A 23,110-nucleotide genomic window follows, 5' to 3' on the forward strand; every position below is an offset into this window, starting at 1 on the left:
TGTTCTGCTCTGCTGGTGGCAGATATTGAGCTTTGTTTGGATGTTGGAAGGGTGTGGACCCTTGGACGGTTCACAGTGTAGTAGCTGGCTGGGGCTTTCTCGCCCAGTTAGCTGCATTGGTCCGTGGCTAGGCTAACCGGCTGCTGCTACCAGATGCTGTCCTTAAACCACGTCTTCTGTAGTCCGCGTGGGCTCCCGTCACCTCCAACGCGTGCCACGCTTGTCCCCTGGGTTGCTGCGGGCACTGCCGCTTGTCCTGGTGTGCATAGTCATCATTCACCCACGTCCAACATATCTGTAAGACTGCATTCTTTCATCTCCAGAACATCTCCAAACTCCGCCCCTCCCTCTCCTTTTCTGATTCAGAGAAGCTAGTTCATGCCTTTGTCTCCTCCAGGCTCGACTACTGCAATGCACTCCTCATCGGGATCCCTGGCAGGAGCCTGCAGAGACTGCAGCACATTCAGAACTGTGCTGCCAGGGTTCTGATGAGGGTGCGTAAATCTGAGCACATCACACCCATCCTCCATAAACTTCACTGGCTTCCTGTTAGGTTCAGGATTGAGTACAAGATATGTCTCCTGACCTATCAGTGTGTCTACGGTAGCGCACCAGTGTACCTCCAAGACCTTATCAATAGGCAAAACCCAACCCGACATCTCCGTTCCTCTGATAGCCACCAACTCCAGGTCCCCAAGTCCAAACTCCGCACTATGGGAGATAGGGCCTTCCAGGTGGCTGCACCTCGACTGTGGAATACCCTCCCCAACCACCTAAGGACGCCACAATCTATTGAGGTTTTTAAAAATAATTTAAAGACTCACTTATTTTGTATTGCATTTTCTTAATATAATTCTGTTTTAATGCTGTTTTTGACTGTTTTTATGTTCAGTTATTTTATCTGTGCACCTGTAGCACTTTGAGATGTGTTCTTCATGTGTAAAGTGCAATATAAATAAAATGTATTATTATTATTATTATTATTATTAGAATGGAGGGTAATGTAAAAATACAAACACAAAGACAGGCCAACAGGAAGAGTTTGACAGGTGTGGGAATGTAATGATTTAGTCATTTAGAGGATGAGAAAGTAGAAAGGGATGAGAAAAGATGAGGTTATGTAGTCCAGGACTTTTATACATTGGGGTTAAACTCTCCATTTTTCTCTGTCTGCTCTGTGAGTGCTCACGCTCCGTCTGATCATCTGAATTCATCTGAATTGTCAAGGGCTGCAGAGGAAATAAGTTCTACTCTCACAAAGACAACTTGTGCTGATTCAGCACAAGAAAGCAACTTCCTGAAAGCAAGCTGGCAAAATCCTGGCCGATTCTCATACTATATCTGGTGCTTATTTTGATCTCTATGTTTAGAGCACATCGTTCTAAAAAAGCAAGGTGTGCTCTGACTGGCCAGCTATTCAGTGTGTTGTGATTAGCCTAATGCCTCAGGCGTGTGATGGAAATGTAATGCTCCTTAACATACTGTGATGCCCTCTCCCAGTAGGGCGAGAATCAGTCCAGCTGCTCTGCTCGTGCACATCCAATCATTGGTTCTCTTTGGCAGTTCAGTCAATATACTGTTAAGCCCAATTTATACTTCTGCGTCAAACTCTGTGTAGTGCGGCGTAGCCTGACGTGCACCTCTCCAAAAATCTAACAGCGTGTCAATTCTACGCGGACAGCAAGCACTGAGATTGGTCTGCTAGAACCCCTCCCTCCATATGTACTAGAGTTTTGTGTGTGTTTATGTGCACTTTAATATATTTTAATGTTACACCTTCATATATAAAATAAAACAAACCAAAGAACAAGTGTCTTATCATTTATTATACTACATAGCATTATTCATCACTAGTTGTCCGTGACCAACAATATTGATCTGCCATAGTACAACTCCTCGTGGAGATTGAAAGAATGCCATCTTCTCTTGTTCCCTTGTTGTCTCCTTTTTGTAGTTTTAAATAATGAATTATTTGGTATTTATTTGCCACCATCATGGCTATAATGCTTCTGCTTCTGCTTTTGCCGTGGTATTGTGGGTTATACCAGCAACATGTCCGTGGACACTCCACACTAGCGGTTTGCTTGTGTATTGCATGTTGACGCAGACAACGACGCAGAAGTATAAATGAAAACTGACGTATAGCCTACGGCGTAGGTCCGAAGCAGAAGTATAAATCAGCCTTTAGGGGTAACTAAATAACTTTTTTAACTTTTGCCAGGCAAAAAATGTAAGTGATCCGGTTAATTAGAACAATTCAGTCATGATCCGGACATCACTAGACGAGACAACACCTATAAAACCCATTACAAATTAGGTGTTTATATAATTAATGATTTTAATGACTTATACTGTCTTTTTACGCGTTGCATTGCGTATTGTGCTGTGTAAACATAAAGCCTTGTCTGCATTTTTGATCGGAGAAACAACAAGCCTATATAAATATATAAAACGTTCTTACAGCCTGTTAGTGAGAAGCGCCAGACTGTCCTTGCAAAGTTTCTGCCTCAGGAACTGGAAGGAAAAGGAACTGCCTCACTTTATAGAAACAGCCTTTGTGCCACAGACACATTGTAGGCTACTGGTTCAGGACACAGTCCTCATCCTCCATAAAATGCGCTGCACACATCTGAATATTTGGGTTGAACTGTTCTGGAACAGTGCTGTAAATACAACTTAACCACTGATTTCTAGTTGTGTCCTCTTTTGGAAGGTCAAACAAAGTAGTTTCGCTTTCATAACTAAACACACAGCGACTCCACAACATGGCGGCGGCAACAGGGAGAATAAAAGTTATGCCTTCTTCATTTGTGTGAACATTTGGGCGATATTATGCAAATCTTCCCACATCGTGACTTAGACATCTGGGGCATGTTAGAAAGAGCCGTTTTAGGAGGGCGTGGTTGACTCTTAACTTTTATAAAGTATATCTCTTTGGATTTGAGACTTTAATCTTTGCAACTTTACAGATGTTCTTTATGCACCAAGTGCTTGTAACACTCCAAAGAGAAAGGAAAAACTGAAATCGCATCATATGACCCCTTTAATGATGAAAATGCTGATTTAATTTAATGTTGAAAACAGGTGTGCTGCTTTTTTTTTGTTGAAACCGTGATACATTATTCAGGTTTCTTTGATGAAAAGTATGTTCAAAAGAACAGCATTTTTTAAATAAATAAAAAAATCCATCCATCCATCCACCCCCCCCCCCCCCCACCCCTTTAATCTATCAATAAATTTCCATATATAACCATCAGGTGACACCACCTACTAGTCATATATGATTATGATAATGATTTTATTCATTTTCTACTGAAAATAGGTCAAAAACCTCATCTATAAGCCAAATGTCTCTCAGATACTAGTGAACTAGATTAAGTGCCTGAGCCTTAAAATCTCCTGTCAACATAAATCATCACATTTTGAGTCCATTTCATTTCAGAAAAAAAACAATAAGCACCTCCTGAGCTCCTGTGAAGGGTGAGGGTAGTTAGGAGTCTTCACTCACCTCCCTATACTCTCGCGGCCGATGATGGTGTTACTTTAGCCCCTGTACGCCCCCACAAGTACCAGCCCTATTAGTGTAGGTTTCTCTTCAGCTGACCCTAGTAGACTGACTGGAGAGACAATTGAAAGAGTCCAGAACTGTGGACGAATCACCTCAGAGAGGTGGCCAAGTGGTATGACACTCTCAAACATCTTTTTTTATAGCTCACTTTCTACCTCCATGGGTTGTAGAACTGGTAAGCATTAAACATTAGTCATTGGAGAAAAAAAGAACATTATTTTGGGTAAATGGGTTTGTAACTTTTATTTTTGGCACCTACAGTAGGCTCCCATTCAATGTACAATCTACTCTTCTTCTCTCACAGCAGGTCTCTGCGGTGGAGGAGGCAGCCGTATGGAGCCTAAATGATGGAGGGGAGATGCATTCGCCCTTGAGGGATAGTCCTCAGCAGGCAAGCAGGCGGTCCGCCAGTGGGTGTGAAAGTGATAAAGGGTTAGGCTTTCCTCATGATAACGTTTGCATCATGCAGACAACTGACCCTTTTCCCCATGTATCTCTGATGCCCATGTCTGCGCTCTATCTGATGGCGATCCGCAAGCTAACGTGCCTTTAACTCAGACGCCGCATCCAGGCAGTGGGGAAGGATGAAGTGATGTGTCCACCATTCTGCCTCCTCTTTGAAATACGGCAGGCTTGGTCAGGCTAGCATAAAAAACATGAAACGCCTTTGCCACATGATAAACACAGCAGAATGATGAGCATTTAATAGCATAAATGGATGAAAGCATCATAATACAGATGGTAAATTCATATAGATGTAAAATAAGATGCCTGAAAAGGGAAATCCAAGGGAATTCAACTATATAACTGGTCAAATATACACTATAATGTACATCTACATTGCATGTCTAGTATAAGTGATGACAGACAGTTGACAGACAGACTTGTATGTCAGACTATAAGTCCTTGAGCTTTGTCAGCACTTGAAAAGACAGCTTAACCCACGGCAGTCAGACCACATTCCGGTGGAAGCGGTGGACTTCTACTTTCCGATTTGTTCCCAACGAACCGTTTCATAGCTCATTACCATAAAGTTAACCTGATTTCAACTCTCTTCGACACTCTCAACGTCCAAGTTGCACGGCGCCACACCGGCTCACATTGAAAATGAATGACTTCCGGCCATTTTGATGCTCTCGATGGTGGCGGTGTGAACGCACAGTTAAACAGGACTGCTGGTGAATCTAACCTTGTCTGTTTTGATGGTTTTAGAAAGGTTTTGGGCACTTGTCAGATGGTCAGGTTCAGGTAGACCTGCTTAACTCCACCTTAAACAAGTTAATTCTGCAAATCTAGTTTAGGTTTATGTAACTAGTGGAGTTTACATAGTTTTGCAGACTACTAGTCAAAGTGCCTTATTGAATGAACTTTGCTATATAAATATTGCAGTTACATTCCCTGTGAGGGATAATAATTACACACATTAACAGAGAGCTGTTTATTTAAATTGTTAATGCCAGTATCTTTCATGCTGCTCCCACTATTTAAATTGGAAATTTGAGGAGTACGGTGGCCCCTGAGGGACAGGCTGCCAGTCCTCTGTAAAGTCATTCAGCCTACGCAAGGTCAAGAGACTTACTGATTTCAAGTAAGAGTGGATGAGTGGGAAAGAAGAAAGAGAGCGAGCGAGTGGGAGAAGCAGCAGAGCCTAGAGAAAAACGACCACGCTAGCGTTCAGACTGATGAAAACTTTTTTTAGGCTAGTGCTCTAATCAGCGCTGTGCAATCAAATGAGCAATCAGCGAAGAACATGGTGACCCACAGGTTTATGAAGCCACAGCATGAAACGTCAGCGAGACACAGCTGCTGATTATACTGTCTGCTCTCTTAAAATATGCCCTTACTCTATTGAAGAGCTCTGCGAATGGCTGCGATTAGCATATCCGTAGCATTTCAGGAGAGGTGAGGGTGCTTGTGTGGAGGGCTCAGGAGTCATGTATTTTAATGCAGTGTTCTCTACAGCTCCCTGCCTTCAGTTTTCTCTGTCCTTTCTCTAAACTCCATTTCAGCAGTCTCGGTGGAAACAGCAAGCGTTTATATAGCAAATAGTGAGCTTACAGCGCCCCAAGCAAGATACCTTGTGATTTACTTTGAATCCTTAAATATGAATATGAATATCTCATCTCTTAGATGTTGCTCTTTCATAGAGACTTTAAAAGTCGCCATTTGGTATCCATCTCATTACTGTCTCAGAGAAACAACTTATATTTATGTATGTAGGGTTTCATGAATACAAAAGTCACCTTTATAGTTTTCAAGCAATGGAACATATAATATATATATTTTTTAAAACATTGTAAAACCATACCAATATATACTGTATAGGTAAAGGTAGTGCTCAACACTCTAGAAATGACATTTCCTTTTGTTTCGGTTTTCTCTCTTCACGTCTGTCTCATCCTCAGGTCACACATTATGACAGCACATATGAGCTCTTTCAGTAGTAAATATAAAAATATCTGTTAGCATGTCCTTTGGCATCTCATCTTTGGCACACAAAAAGAGGCAAAATGTGCAGTGGCTAATTCTCTCCCTCTCTCTCAATAAGTGCTATTATCAAGTAACTGCTCTGACGTGTGCTGTCTCTGTGTAGTGTCTGAAGTAAAGACAAGGTAAAGGCTGTAATTAATCCACTAATGTTAAAGGACAAAATCTCTCTCTCACACACAGACACACACTTTCCAGCTACACACTCAGAATTTTCAGTGTGATTGTCCTCTATTATACTGTCCTGTGTAGTGTGATTCAGAGAGAGATCTGCTGTCACTCACACATCACAGCGAGACATTCTGGAGCACTGTGAGATAAAGGAAATGTTTTTTTGCTGTCGTTGTTGTTGTATTGAGCTTAATTGTTGTTTCATGTCTGAGGAATTAAATGGATATACAAAGGATTACGTTTTGTAGCATGTTGTCCTTCTTGCTGCATTATTTTAAATTATACCTGATGTTTTCAAAGTACTATAATTTACAGTTTTCTAGCATGATAATTTTGTAATTCTATTATATTGCTTTAAAGAAGTCTATATATAAAAAAATACTGATTAAAACACAAATTTTTGCTATTTTTGCACTGGGGAGATGTTTACATAGTACATTAGATTCTTTTTTTCTATCAATAGAGCAAAGAAAATCCACGATACGTCCCCTTTAATGTTTACTCGTTTAGACAGAAGAGGGCACCATGAGATTATGTATGAGCGTGTGTGTCCTCTTTTGTACCTGATAGTGCATGAGAGTGTTGAGCCTCTTCCAATCATTTTCAATCTTAGTGGTGATGTCTTCATCCTGCAGGACCACTCGGGCCATTCGTCCCTGGCGCCACTCTGAAAAATCAACATTTGCCATTAAAACAGACACAGTGAACCTCCCCCAGCTCAAAGCAGATTGATTTGATTCAAATCTCTGAATGTGTCTTTTCACCTGGGTAAGAATGTGTGTGTACACGCGGTAGGGTATAATTAAATGCTAAAGAGTGAGCTGATAGGATATAGACGGGCTCAGAGTGAGAGTGATCATTGATTTTCTCTGTTGAATGGGGTTTATTAGTTTACGTGGTTGCCAAATGCACAGATGATGCCCGCAGAAACCTACCCCCAACACACACACACACACACACACACACACACACACACACACACACAAAAGCAATGCCAGTTCTGCAGTTACAGAGAGAACATCATCATGGAGGAGATTGCTCTGGCCAAGGTGATGGAAGGATGATTTGCACTGCTGAAAGGGGCCTTTTGTGCAGTGTGTGTGTGTGTGTTTGTGTGCCAGAAATTAAATGTGGAGTCAGTCTGTCAGCGCCGTGTGTCAGCTTTTACCTGGGTCACACACACACACACACACCTGCCTGGTGCATGCAAAAAGTGTACATTACTATCACTGTTTATACATTACAGAAAACATGAAATCAAACTAAAAGAAGTTTACATCTCTTAAAAAAATGTGAGGTCATTATAATACTGAAATGATAAAAAAGCTTTTATGTGGCTCTTTCTGCAGAACACATTGTTACGGCAGTAGGTGGTGATGTGCCATTTTTATAAGTGCATCATTGAATCATTCATTCAAACAATTTTGTTCAAAACAGATTCATTCAGAAATTAAACATGTCACTCTTACTGAGTGAGCAAATGAATCATTCAGCCAACTGATTGCTTTAAAACACTGATTCATTTAGGAACTAAACAAGTGGTTTCTTTATACTGTGGGTCAATGAATCAAACACTCAATTCATTTAAAATCACAGATACATTCAGGTGATTGTGACCACTTGTTTAGTTCCTAAATGAATCAGTGTTTTTTATGAGTTAGTAATTGAATCATTCAGTTAACTGATTTGCTCAAAAGGTCAAATTAAATCAAGAATGAAACAGGTGAGTATCTTTGTAAGCAAGTCAGTGAATCTTTCACTCAAATGATTTGTTCAGGAATACTTATTCATTTACTTGAGTTACTCATTACTAATTCCTTATATTAGCAATATCAGACTTGTGTGCACATGTTAAACTCACCCAGGTCCATGTCCACAGCTTTGGGTCTCTGAGAATATGGCATGTTCTTATACATTGCATCCAGAATCTTTTCTTTGACCTGCGTGATGGTGTCACAGTTCAGAACCTTGACCGGGATCTCTGGGCTGTTCTCATTCTCTGGGTTGACGCAGTTTAAGATCTGGAGTGAAAAAAGAAGAATGAAGATGAGGAGATGTTGGGCTGTGGTCTGTGAAGCCATAGGTGCGGAGTGTGGCTCTGGAAAAGGCCATTTCCTGGCCTGAGAAATCTAATTTCACACCCTCTGCAGGACCCCAATCTCAGCCTTAGCAGGGTATGAGAGACTAATGAACACTACCATCCCTCGGCCAGATTTTCTGCTTTCAAACACACACACATAGTAACAGAACTGAAATACTGTACATGAGAGTTTATTAGCTACTCTGTTTATTACTGTGGCTATGAGGTTGTGTGATGCTGACCAGAGTCTTGTAGTCAATCTGTTGCCGGATGAGTTTGTCCTCACTGAGGGAGTATCTGGCCTCTCCAGTGATGGCGTCTATAGGGCCTTTTTCCATCTGCTGTTTTATAGCACAGTACAGCATGAAGAGAGGCTCACCTGCACACTCCTGTAGACACAAACACCAACACACATTTTTATTATTATTACTTTATCACTACTTATACACTGACTGGTCTAAGTCTGTGGAATATAACACTAGCATAATACTATTTCTGCAGTATATAGTATGTACACTACAATTCATTTTTTTTTTTAAAGAAATGAATATTATTGAGTAATGATACATTCAATTGATAAAAAATGACAGTAAAGACATTTACAATGTTACAGGATTTCCATTTAAAAAATTTTTAGTTCATATTTTCAAAGATGTCATTTAGAGAATTAAATAGGAACATAATGATGTCATGTGGCCAGTCAATTAACATAATGTGGCAACAAAGTATGTAGCAAATTACCATTTAAAATGTTTATTATTGCATGATGTGTACAGTTAGTATGCAGTATGAATTATATTATGCACATACATGTTTACCTGGACAGTTTATGACCAACATGAAAAAAAAATATATATATTCTCAAAAACTGACTGGTAGGTTTTATGCAATTTCCAATTGCCTTTCTGGGAAACAAATTTGTGTTTAAACATTCCCAGGTTGCTAACATGTTTCTGCCAAACTACTCACTGACTGGATTTGCTCCATTCATGCAAAACATGAAAATATATTTTAGTTTGAGACACTTAGTAACAGCAAGTAAACGTGATATCCTTGAGCACAACTGAACTCTACATGTCTACACACATTAATGTCTTTAATATTTTCTCATATTTCTCAGACTCCAATTATTTGAATGAGCTCCTACAAACATACAAACTGTAGTTGATCGTGACATGACTGGCGCTTCCTGTCTAATTGGGCGGCTCTGAGCCAGAATAAGCTGCAAAGCGTAACAAGTCTGTCTAGATGAGACTAGTACTATTACAGGAAGCCATAGAAGCAAGTTACCTTCAAGAACTTATGAAGCAGGAAAGCAAACCAGTTGGTTAGCATCTTCTCAGCAACAGACTCTGTCCTGAAACACACAAATACACAAACATCAGCAGATGACAACACTTATTATCAAGAATATCAGCATATTTCCTTTTCCCCTATAATAATGGCTGGGTTCTGATGGAGAGGAAAACAGAAAGTGTGAATAACATCAGTTGTCTTCCCTGTCAGTCACTCCAGACTCTTCTGACCACCCTGTCTCTTTCTTTCTTTCTTTCTTTGCTTTGTGGGACGACATAGAAATAAACCCACAAATGCCAAACAGGGATCTGTAGAGCTGTGGGCAATGATTTGGAAAGAGAGAAAAAGGAGCTGAAGGTTTGTAGAAGACAGAGCAGGTAGAAAGCTGAAGAGTGAGGGAAAGATAAGGCAGACAGAGGAAGAAAGAACAAACAGCAACCCGACGGGAGTGGTTAACGAGCATGAAAAATACATGAAAGGTTTATTCCCTCGTTCTGACAGCTGCCTGCGCTTGTGGAATACAAATTCCTCTCTTTCCCTGCAAAACATTCCTCCTTTCACCCCGGAAAATACTTTTTCCCCCCTCTGTCTGGCTCTCTGTAGCAGTGAGTATTATGTTCACTTATGGACATTTCAAATACACATAAGCAGCACAGGACGATGTAATATCAGCTGCGTAATTGTCACGGTGATGTCTGCGATGTTATGTGCTGTCACACACACTCTGCTCGGCCGGCATGGGGATGGTGAGGTAGCACACCGGGAATTTACTCAACAGCGGTGAGAGAAAATGACTCTCTTAATGCATGTGGAAATAGCTATGATTACACTGCTGAGACAACCCGCAAACACAGAATGTGGAGAGTCTGTGTGCATGTGTGTTTGGGCGTGTGCACATGTGTGTATTTTGTTTGAGGGGGTCACACTTCAGGGTCACACGTGACCCCGTGAAAAATGATTGGCAAGACAAGATGAGGTGTGTTTATAGAGATCAGGTCTGGAGGGTGATAACCTTGAATCACTGCATATCCATGTGACCAATGCGAGATGACTAAAATAAAACAAAAACTAAACTTGACACGTTGTCTCAAAAAAGTCTCATGAAAAACAAAGATATGCCCCTGCACAGGACATGTAAAGATGTCAATCTAATACATATGTACATAAACTGATTAACAACTTAAAAACAGTCCAGACGAAATGCAAGCATGCATACTGCCCCCTTGATAGCCGCCTCATTTTAGAACAGGTTAGTCCAAGCTGATTTAGGTAGTCACTGAGCCGAACTACTGGTTGGTAAAGACCTGGCCTTTTTAATTATGACACCAATTTTGACATATTTCATTGGCATAACATACAGATTTGGAGATTTTCATATTCAAGTAGACAGAGGTTATACTAGAAAACAGTCATGATGGCCACTGAGTGGATGGACTGCTTTAAAAAAACAAGTTATTGGCTCATTGAGGGGTTTCGATTTTGAATAGTAAGTTAAGAGTCCATTAACATAAAGATAATGTGATTCGCATTATACTGCGTGTTTTTCTTTTTTAGTTTTTGAGGTATTCATCCATCTGGGTTAATGCATTAGCAGATTATAAATGCTAATTTTACTGAAAGAACATACATGGCTGTCAAATAACGAGGCCGACAATTATGCTTATTTAATAATGTTGCATTTTAGTGAATAAATCAATGGCAGCCTCACACAGAGACGAAATGAGAGAGACGAGAGGTGGGCAAATAGAAGGAGTGATGCAAGATGGAGTGAAACTAAGGAAAGTCGTCATGTTTGTGACAAGAATGTCAGTCAAGCTGAAGTTTCTCTAAAGGACAGTGTGTGTTTTTGTGTTTTATTCAGCAGCATGTGTGGCGGGCTATACAAAACATTGTCATGTTTATATATTCTCTTTTAAGCCTGTCAACTTTCCTTTGTATCCTACCTTTTTTCCTCTGGGTCTGTGAGCTGAGGGACTTTGGATGCAGGAACGAGAGGACACCTGTGTGTATTTGTGCATTGATGTGTGCATTGGTGTGTGTGAGACTGAGTTATGAGCTCTGACACATACATACACTACAATGACAGAGCGTTTGATGCTGGTTGCATCAGGTCTTGCAAGAGTGTTTCCTGTCTCTTCTTTCCTGTCTCAGTCAATCAGCGATAAATGATGGACGATGACAGACAACCCCGCCCCCCCTCCACAAATAGGGGCCGAATTACTGGTTACTGAAGTAAATTTACCTCTTTTCAAAATACAGTACCCTTGTGAAACTAGTTTATTTGAAGCATCTGGTTCAATGATTCTCATAAACTAGTTTCACAAATGGCTGGAAAATGAGTTCTAACAAATAAAATGAAGTGAAACTGATCAGGAATTTTCTAATGCACACAGGAATTAGGCACTCTCCTGGCACACTGAGAGATTTCATATTGCAGAGTCAATACATGGCTTCAAAATATAATTCCGATCCACAGAAGTCAATCTCCAAACTCTCTTCATCGCAACCGAATCACTATTTTTATTTCACCAGGAAGCACAAACACATTGCCCGTTCATCTCCCTGTGAGAGAATGAATGAAGAGAAAGTTAATAGCTATTAGAGCACCTAAATGAGTTTTTGCATCCTCTACAACTTTATCACACCAGGCTTTTGTGAAATTCTGCCTCTGTCTGCTCAGAAAATGTGTGCTTTTCCTCTTTCTTCAGCATTTTTCTGTCTTTTTGCGTGCTTGCTTTTTTTTTTTTTTTTTTTTAAAGAGTTTCATTAATGAACTTGAGGGTTTTATTAGCTGTTTATGAGTTCTGTATGTGTGTATGTGTATATCTTAAGGTGGTAAAGGAATGCTTCATTGAAGGGGCGACACACAACACAATGTGTCTCACTAATAGTCCATTCCGAGACTCTGTGTGCCTGCAAATCCCATTAGGTGAAAACACACACACACACACACACACACACACACACACACACACACACACACACACACACACACACACACACACACACACACACACACACACACACACACACACACACACACACACACACACACACACACACACACACACACACACACACACACACACACACACACACACACACACACACAGCCAGTAAGACCATGCCTGAGGCCATGGAGCTGTTCTGGACATTATATCAAAACAAAAAATGAGGTAGAATCGAGGAATCAGATGCACACAACTACAACAAAACAAAACACAAACAGAAACCATGCACTATACATGCAGAGCTGTGGTAAATTGCAGGCGATGCAGGTTTGAATCCCACATCCCTTTTCTTTCTCCAAAGTCTTTTTCTGTAATGTCTCTGTCAATAAAGGATGGTAAAAAAACACTGAAACCTTTTTATGCACTGTATGGCTGCATATTTAATTCATTGTGGCTTTCCCACTAAAGTGATGAATCAGTCTTCACTAAAAAAAATCACATTCCCCTGCTGATCCTGATGGGACCAGAGGCCCAGAATAAGTCTGAGTCTTGTGTCTCCATACATTCCATAATCAAATAAAGATTAAATAATGACAGACAAGCAAATATTAATGCCAACTAAGCTTTAGGCTATTGGAAATGAAACGTACTGTACAGTCACTCTGGTGACCGCAGAGACCAGAAAGGCCCTTGTTATTTTTCACAGTTGGTTATCATTAAATGCAAGTGGGTCACTTTATGAAAATAAATGAAAGCACGGCAGAAAGAGACAGATTTGTTTGGTTTCTAATACAGTGTTCTTGTTCTCCAGATACTTCCTGGAAAAGTGAAGACACGGATCTGCGAACAAGTCCAAAAGGAGCATGTCGAATCGATAATCTCCTAAATTCCCATAGAGAAAAAAAGGAAAAAGTGTCATCTAAAACCACGGGCCCCTGATCCCCCCGGCCCAGCCTGCCAGCGCGGGGGGATTAGTGTTTTGTGTTCCTAATGACAGCAGATAACGAGAGAAAACATGGCTTCTGTCACGTTAAATAACAGCGTAATCCACATTTCCCCTGCATCTATTTACTGTGACTACTAATCAGCTAAGTCATGTAACGAACGTAACACCAAAAATCCTTCAATAAGATCGAGAGACAGCAAACAAGGAATGGCTGTGGTGTTTGTTTGGCCTGTCTGCTCTGAATATTCAAAGTGTGATGTATAGCTGATATAGCGCCGCGGTCGGTGGGAACAAATCACCTCCAACTGAAGCTAAAATACACTTGGCCTCCATCATGCGGGGCTTTAATGAAAGCGGCTGTGGACTGCACTTAGCCCTTGGGCAACTCTTTGTTTAATCATTATTAGTCTAAATCTTCTAGTTAACACACTGCTATGGAAAGACTTTGAAAAACCAATACAAATTTGGAGGGAAAGCATAAAGAAAAGCCAAGAACGAGAGAGAGGAAAAACAAGTAGATCTGAGCTGCTCATGAATGTTTTATGAGTACATAGCGCACAAATGATTAAGTGACACTGACAATGGGGTCGTACTGAGAGACTGGAGGGATGTAGAGTTATGGATCATGAATCAATATAGCTATTATGCTCGGCTTAGACAACACAGCAAAACTTTGAGTTCAATTAGTAACGTATTCATTCAACACTACAAAGTAAACGAAAAACTAAATAAAACGGGAAACATAAAGTGAGCTAACAACCTCCTGAGCAGCAGTTTGGGATGGTTCTTGCTCTCCAGGTTCTTGTCGATGAGGTCGGACAGCAGGTGTTTGAGCACATCCGTGGCGTATTCCAGTCGACCCTGGAGAGCCGTCATTATTAGGGACGCCACGTTGCCACGGTCACGCATGGAGAAGGAGCGCTGCATTTCCAGTGTACGGATGAATGTCAACAAAAACACCTTGTTGTTTATCAGCTGGGCAAACAGCTTCAGAGCTTTTTCAACGCACAGCTGCCCATTACCAGACACCTGGAACACACAACAACATCTTTGCTGTTAAATACAAACATTTTGTATAAGCCAACTACAACTGTCAATGTACTAATATCATTAATGCATATTTAAATAAAAAACAATAGCACAAGCTACATGAAAAGCTGTAAATTACGCAATATCCAAAACAGGTTAGAAATTGTCATTTTCTTTCTATTTTTGTGGCATTGCACTGGGCAGTCTCATTGGTCTAAAATCCAGTTCCAAATAATTGTAAATAAAATATCAAATCTGATTGTCTAATTTTCTAATGTTTATTAAGGATGTTACAATGTTATATTATAATGTAATTGTTGTTTTACTTCGTCCTTTCATCTCTGTTTACAAACCAACATTTTACAATTACATTACGTTTGCAATCTGTCCCTTTGCGTCACCTGGCGGTAGTTTCGCGAATTATTTTAACACATGACTGACTTGCAGTTAATGCCGCGGCCCTGTGGCGGTGGTACACGCGGCGGTAATACCCATTCTGATTGTCCACCTACTGTATGATTGTGTCACATGGCACAGAAATGTGCATTAACTTGTTAGAAAAAAGTGTTGATGAAATAAATCCTCTTAACATAGACCGCAGCCCACCTCCAGCTCTCTGAGCACAGGATGGTCCTCGATGCCGGGGAATAACACTCTCATGGTATATCTGCGGTAATCCAGATAGGGAATACCGGCCCGGTCTAGATCACTCGTCAACTCATTAATGTCTGTCTGCAGTTCTGCAAAAGCTGAAAACAAAAAGGGGGATGAGAAAAAAAGAGAAGCAATTTCAGTACACATTCATAGTTAATGTCCAGGTCATGTCCCCCCCTCCCCCCCAAAAAAACAATTATATAAATTATATTATCAAGCACATTATCATCAATTTCGAAATCTCCAAATGGAAAGCATTTATTGTTGTACTCCTATATGCTTTAATTCATGCTGATATATTTTTGATGAAAAAACAAGTATTAAGTGCATTCAAATATATGGAACATTTTTATTTTTCATTCGTTTAAATTATTATTTGAAAATCACAATTAATATAATAATAATAATATAACATTATTAATATTATCAAACAATATTTTACCCTCAAATGCAAAAAAGTATTATAGTAATGAGAATTTAGAGAGGAAAAAGTTTTTAACGCTCATCAAAAATATATAATTTCTTATTTTAAATGTACATATATGATATATGAACTGGAACAGAAACTTTTACTTTAAATATGATATATGAGGGTGATATGGGAACATTTCTTGAGTTTTTTGAGAAGTTGTAGTCACATTAAAGGTCCAAACGCAACAAAACCTGAACTGCTGAACTGCTAATCAGCATCTCTGAAGACTTTTTGTCCAGTTTGATGTTTTTATTAAGGTAGTTGCAGGCAAACGAAGAGAGCAAACCAAAATAACCTCTCAGCTTCTCTCTATTTATGGTCACTCACACAAACACAAACACACAGAGAATAAATTGCAGGCTGCTGAAGTGCCTGTCCCCTGCTGCTGGAGAATGGAGGTGGGATGTCTTTAATTGGGTCCATTCTGACAGAGCCTGGGGCAGCACTCTTCCCTGAGGGAGTTATCTATCTCTCTTTCTCTTTCCCCTCACGTTTCCTTATGTCTCTTTTCTGGAACCTTCCTTCTACCTTCTACTCTATCATCTCCCCTCACCTGTCCTCCTCTTCATCTCGGCCTGGCATCTCTCTCTATGGCTTCTCTCTCTCACTCTCTCACAGGCGTTCATGGATTGCAGGACTCAAGTCTGCCCTTTTAATACTTCTGCATTTTAAATTCCTTGTTGCTCCAGAATCAGTCAACAAACCTTATCCTCTCAGACCAGCTAACCGTAGGTCAGGGATGCTCTTTCTTCTGCATTGTGTGTAATTGACTGTTTTATCTGTCAGCCTCCTGAAACCCTCAAATGCTGATGTGTGTTGCATCGCTCTACGACTAAAGATTTAATTGGTAAAAAACCATTAACAGAAACATTTGACACTTCAAATCCATCCTGTGATATTTCGCAATCGCCAAACCCAATCATTTTTTTGTAACCAGGGTGCGATTTGCCGGGGGGATGCGTGGGATTTCCCCCTTTCTGGTCAATGTATCCCTACATCTGCTGAATTATTTTTATCCCCGGTGAGATAAGTGACTAGTGGCGAGACTGTTCACAAAACTTATCAAGGATCCGTGGTTTGATTAAAGTCAATTTTATTTTAAAATGCGCTACTTTGACTGGCTCTGATATACTGTAGTTGCAGCGCAGCCACTCTGTAAACACCTCTCTGCAGACTTGCTCAATGTCCTGCCAACGATGCTATCTGATTGGTTAGACCTCACGAGTAATAGCCAATCAACACTTGCGAGACGGTTGAAGCCGGTACGCTGGGCAGTGGAGTTGCTAACTTGGCGACTTTGTCGCTAGATTTAGCGACTTTTTTTTTCTTCCAAAAAAGCGACAAGCGACAAATCTAGCGACTTTTTGGGCAATCATTATTAAGTCTCTGAGACTCTCTGGTGCTGCCGCATGAGTGCGAGGTCTCTATTTCCCAGCGCGAGCCTCTCTCTCTGCATCTGCGAGTGAGCGCAGAGAGCAGCACCACTTTCAGTTAAAAAAATATATATATATTCTGTTGCTTCTAATTCTATTTTACAAGCAAGTATAGCCGACATAAGTCACAGCACAACCATTGACTTTATCGTATGTGTATTTGATTTCATTAGTGCAGATTAATGTTTGAGAGCTGGTTATGTAGTCTTAATGGACCGCGTTTCAGTCATTATAATATTCATTCCGTTGTCTGACAACAGAAACATTAAAATATAGTAATAAAAACAGTTTTATTGAGAATTAAATTAAATGGCTAAATTAAATTGCAGTATGTGAGCATAGGGAGGCAATATAATACGACGCACTTACGTCATTAATATGCTAATTAGCACATGACGTAATCTAGTTCATGTTCCCATTATTTATTTTTATGAATTTAAATGTTTCAAAACATCCCCCCCTCTGTTTTTTAAATGAGCATCTTTATCGAGCTCCTATGTTGAGTTTCAGTAATTTCGCTTTAATGGCAAAGAAAAGGTTATTAGTCAGTTATTGAATGCTTAATTTTCAAAAAACGTGCAATGATATTTTAATAGGAACCTGATAGAAAAGCTCATAAATCTCATACGGATTTGTCAAAAGCATATTAAAATGCTCTAATCCAACTCATTAAACTATGGCTTTTCCAGGACACGACAGTCCTGTTGTGTGGTTGTAATTAAGCAAAACATTATTTTCTCCCAAATAAACACAAATAAGCAAAAATGCAACATATTGGAAAGGCGATGTCAGTCTTTCTGACCTTCTTTGCACTCCAGCGCGACCCTGGACTCCAGGTTGTCCATTTGCATCTGGAGTCGTTTGAGTGTCAGGTCGTTCTCGCGGGATTTACGCTTGTAGGCAATAAGCACAAGGATGACGATGATGAGGAGGAGGCCGCCGCCAGCAGCGATGCTGACCATGGCAGGAAGAGTCAGGAGGCTATCAGAGAGAATGTTTACTGAGCCGGGGGACACATGCAGACCACCGACCTGCACCTGAGAGAACAAACCCACATATATTTACACATGAGAATCAATCAAGAATAAATGCAAACACAGAGATACAGAGTGTAAAACTCTCTGGGCCAACAAAAAATTTGAAAAACACACACACATACACAGTGTTTTAGGCAGCACTAACAGTAATTGGTTTTCTGTTTTTTCTAGGGAACCAGGTGACAGCGGCAAGACTGTGGTGAAGGCCCGGTCTGAGTCTCAGCCGCTGGTTGAACAATAGTAAACAATGAGACATTTAACCCCCTACTCAACAGCACAGGTCTCAAATCTAGTAAACAAGTACTGAAGGGCCTTTCAAGCATGTAAAACAAATAAAAACACATGAGACACTGTTATCAGAAATCTGACTCATTTTTCACTCAGATTATTAGAGCTGATTATTTTCTTTTACAAAAACAGACCAGAAAGGGAAAAAAAACACTTCTCATGCTCATTAAGACTATTTATTTATTAAAAACTATAGTAAAAATGACAATACTGTGAAATATTATTACAATTTAAAATAACTTTTTTTCTTCGTTAATATATTTAAAAACATAATTGATTCTAGTGAAGGCAAAGCTTAATTTCCGCATCATTACTCCTGTCATCAGTGTCACATGATCCTTCTGGAATCATTCTAATAGGCTGATTTGCTGCTCAAGAACCATTTCTTCTTATGATCAATGTAAAAAAAAAAAAGTTGTGCTGCTTAATATTTTTGTGAAAACTAATTTTTTTTACATACATATATTTGCATACATCTTACCATGATTTTGTACTGGCCGGTGAGATTCGGTGGCTCGCACAGCAGTTGAGACTCAGATACAGTGACAGAACAGGGAGTCTCTCCTATCAGAACAGTATAATTAAGCTTCACTCCTCCAGAGGCCAAAGGAACCAGATTCTTACCCTAATACACACACACAGCACATGTAGATGATGGTTAGGTACAGTACGTTTGAAAAGCTTACACTACTGACTATTTCTGTGTATATATACATATTTGTGGTTAACCGATCTTTCAAGAAACATTGTATATGTTTAGATAATAACAGTCTGAATAGTAGCTCTTAGGTCAAAGGGTCAATCGTGATGATGAAAGTACCTTTAGAATGATAGGTGAGCCAGGTTTCTGTTCCAGTATGCCATTGGTGCTGAGAGGCTCAAAGTAAGGGTTGGGGTAGTACATGAAGTTAGTGTTGTTGTAAACTAGAAGAGCTTGCACATTATTGAAGATGAAGCCAAACTCGTCCGCATGCTTGACTGAGTCCAAACCCGGCCTGTACTCGGCTGTCAGCGAGGGAGCAAAACAGCTCATAGTCGTGATGTTCAGAACCTTACACACCTGGAAATGAGAAAAAAAGAGAGAGACAGAGAGAAATATGCTTCATTTTCATCAGCATTTTTCGAGAGTAATTGTTATTCATTGTTTCATCTCACTTCAGTTCTTTTCCATTAAGATCCCTTTGGTACCATCTGTTTTCAAGTGTTTTACTGAACTGAGAAGACTGCAGATGCATTTAATTTTGTTAGACAACAACGGAGCTGGAGAACAAATGAAAGAGTAGCTTTTAAACTCAAAAATCAGGAACAAACCCAGAGTGAAAATATTAAAAGTGTAAATTACGCTCTTCTGAATGAATCAAGCCATGTCACATTATTGTGAGGCTTTGTTCTTCAAGATAAAATGAGCTGCGCATCTAGCACAAAACCTGTCAGGAACATGCCTGGGTCATCTGATTTTAGCTGGAAAAATGATTCTTTGTTATTGTCTTCTTGCATTATTGACAATTTTTTTACTGTTTGACGCTGTAAAGCTGTTTTGACACAATCAGTATTGTGTGCTAATACAAATAAAGGTGACTCGACTTGATTTTGAACAAAATAAATAAGGAATCATATTTTGCTGAAAGAAACATACTTAAACTGCAAAGAAGGGCTATTAATACAAACTAAAAAATTTTACTTGAAATAGTTTAAGCATTTCAAATATGAACGGGAAATAATATTAAAATCATAAATTCATTTTATTCCCAATAGTTGTCAAAGGCATCATTTCTCATTTTAGTTTAGTATAACTTAGTGCTAAAATAACTGTTAACTAAAAAATTAATAAGAACTATATAGACGAAACAAAATAAAAACAAACAAACAAAAAAAACAAAAAACAACAAAATTACTAAAACTTTATTTTAACTTCATTTAAAATAAAAACATAATAATTTTTTAAAATTTAAAATAGTTACAAAAACTATAATAGTATATCAACGATACTAAAACAACGCTATTGCAAGTATATAATAGTGGTATTTGTTTTCAGTTAAAATGAATTTAATACTTTGTTTTAAATAAATAAAAGTAATGGGAAATGTCATTAATTAGCATGAAAATATTTCCACAATAGAAAAAAATGGTCCTTACAGAGGTTACTTTTATTGTGATATTTACATTTTGCAGAAAGATTAAACAATCTAGAGTTTGATTGGTCTCTCCGGGTTTGTCTGGAACCTGCAACACAAACAACACAAGCTCAGTGTATCACTAAGCGCTAAGCCCGAATCCAATGTGATTACACTGTTGGGCTGAAATGATGCAAACTGTAGCCCTCTCATACCTCAAGTGTGCAACAACTGTGATCAGTACCACATAAACATCAGCAGTCACACTTGACGGATGCACTCATGTCTACGTGCACGGCACTAAACTATTCCCTCGGAGTAGCAGAGAGCAGCGCTGACTCTCGAACAACAAAATTGATTGCTGTGAAACTCTGGCTGTGCCTGGGAGGTTTTCATCTCATTTCTTTCTGCTCCCGACACTCATGGGATAAACTTAATTAGAGCTAAATATCTTCAAAGTACGGCAGGACCAGCGAGCACAACACCTCCTACTCGCATCTCGCCTCCTCGCAGCCAGAGCCACAATCGATATCAACTTATTTTGACCACACAAACTTGATTTGCGCGAGTTTTAGGTTGCATCTCATTGCATAGCTTTTGGTTCCTCATTCCTTTGCTCTTACTCTTCACTTGGCCCTTGAGGAGTGTATAATAAGTGATATTTATCAGTTCTGAGATTGACGTGGTTTTCTTGTCAGTGATTAACTTGTATTTGAACAGATAGCTAACACTTAACGTCGGCGAAACCATAACAATTAATTTTTTTTTTTTTTTTTTTTTTTTTACAATAGTGTAATAATATACAATAGCTCTCATTATAACGTTAGTCTAAAACTTTAGCAGTTAATGTTCTACATTTCTGTTTTGAGCTGCGCACGCTGAAGATGACCAGTAGAGTGACGCATTTGATAGCAAGTTTTTAATCAATGGGTTTCAACTCATAATTTCATATAGAATACGCTTCATTATTTATACAACATAACGTTAATATTAAGACTTATAGGATATTTACAAAAAGGGCCCGAATGCACATGAACATATCTGCATATCTGAATGCGAACTCCTTTTGTGGACACATTCTTCACAAAAAAAGTGCAGAAACACGGAACCTAAACTCAAAAAATTCATAGCATTTTAGTATAATGGTTTTCTCATTTTAATAGTATGTATATAACACTCCCAGTCAAAGTTATTAGTATAATAACGCACTTTAAAGTATTAATTCGAAGCTTCATTCTTTTCAGATTTGTACAGCTTTATCATAATAGGCTGTATATTAAATTATTGGGATAAAACCGGTATAATCAATATAATCAATAACACCCCGCGAATATTCGACCGTTAGATTGGTAGTCGAATCAGGCTCCTCGAATCAAAGCATCGATTCGTCGACTATTCGGGGTCACCCCTACTACAGTGATGACAGCGGAGGACTGTTCCAGCACTTCTTCAGTTCATGGACCACCCCTACCAAACACTGAACCTGCAACCTTTGTGTTATTAATTTGAAAAGCCATTATAAATGCCACACAACGCTGCTGGCCAGCTAAGCAGGCAAGATAAGGGTCTAATGCAATTGAACCGTATGTGTGTTTCTCTGTCCTTTCGTTGCAGTGCCATGTCAGAGACAGATGCTGTGGCCACAATCAGCTTGCCACGGCCTGGAAGAGCCTAGCGCTGCCTCTGCATTACATCTGTTGCAAATTCGCTGGACGCGCACTGGCTGTTGTCACATTTTGTCTTGCTTCAGATTGTTTCTTCACTTCCACCCACATCAAGCTACCAGTTTTCCAACAGTGGGCGAAAAATTTAGCTTTCCACATGGCTGGATTTAATTAGCAGCTTTTAATTGTATTTTAAATAACACCTGCTGTAAGCAGAGGGAAATGCAGATACTGAGCTGGTCAAAACCAAATGTCTTTTTTAGCTGCACTTCAGGGCCTGCATCAGACATATAACATCCGAGTTACTCTCCAGTCCTTACGTGACCAGGCTGCAGTAGCTGCAGGTATTTGGCTGTGGAAATAATTGGGATCCTTTACTGTCTCTCTGAAATAATTGGATTCCGGTCCTTTTATGAACTGACACATGACTCAGCACAAAGCACAGTCCTACCCACCTAAACTAATCAATCCAAGCACTTCTCTCAGGCTTGAGTTGCATAGAGATGGGGCTCCCTGGCAAAAATCTGTCTCAAGTTACTCAGTGAAAATGGTAGTAATGCCGCAAAGGGATAGTTCAGCCGAAAATGAAATGTCTGCATCATTTACTCATCTTGATTTGTTCCAAACATGCATGACTTTCTTTTTATCTGTGTAAAATAAAAGAAGATATATTAAAGAATGTTTCAATTGTTTTTGTACATACAATAAAAGGAAGTGAGGTACAAAAACAGCAACATTGGGCCCCATTGACTTTACATTGTATGGGACAAAACAAACAATGCACAAAGACGTTTTTAAAAATGGCTTATTTTATGTTCCTCCGAAGAAAGAGAAGAAAGTCAAACCTGTGTGTGTGTGTGTGTGTGTGTGTGTGTGTGTGTGTGTGTATATATACATATATATACAGTACAGACCAAAAG

The 23,110-nt window shown here is 39.5% G+C and overlaps 1 protein-coding gene across 1 annotated transcript in view; it reads right to left on the reverse strand.

The window, feature by feature from the left end:
• Positions 1–23,110, reverse strand: part of LOC132129438 (plexin-A2-like) — a 193,320-nt gene that overhangs the window by 19,306 nt on the left and 150,904 nt on the right. The window contains exons 18-26 of the mRNA XM_059541037.1: positions 19,233–19,472; positions 18,894–19,037; positions 17,890–18,124; positions 15,135–15,277; positions 14,260–14,528; positions 9,597–9,663; positions 8,549–8,695; positions 8,088–8,247; positions 6,790–6,893 (exon numbers count right to left, since the gene is read on the reverse strand). Coding sequence (XP_059397020.1) covers positions 6,790–6,893; positions 8,088–8,247; positions 8,549–8,695; positions 9,597–9,663; positions 14,260–14,528; positions 15,135–15,277; positions 17,890–18,124; positions 18,894–19,037; positions 19,233–19,472 — 1,509 coding nt within the window. The remainder of the gene's footprint in view (positions 1–6,789; positions 6,894–8,087; positions 8,248–8,548; positions 8,696–9,596; positions 9,664–14,259; positions 14,529–15,134; positions 15,278–17,889; positions 18,125–18,893; positions 19,038–19,232; positions 19,473–23,110) is intronic.

The sequence above is a fragment of the Carassius carassius genome, chromosome 46, assembly GCF_963082965.1.
Source record: "Carassius carassius chromosome 46, fCarCar2.1, whole genome shotgun sequence".
Classification (NCBI taxonomy): Eukaryota; Metazoa; Chordata; class Actinopteri; order Cypriniformes; family Cyprinidae; genus Carassius; species Carassius carassius.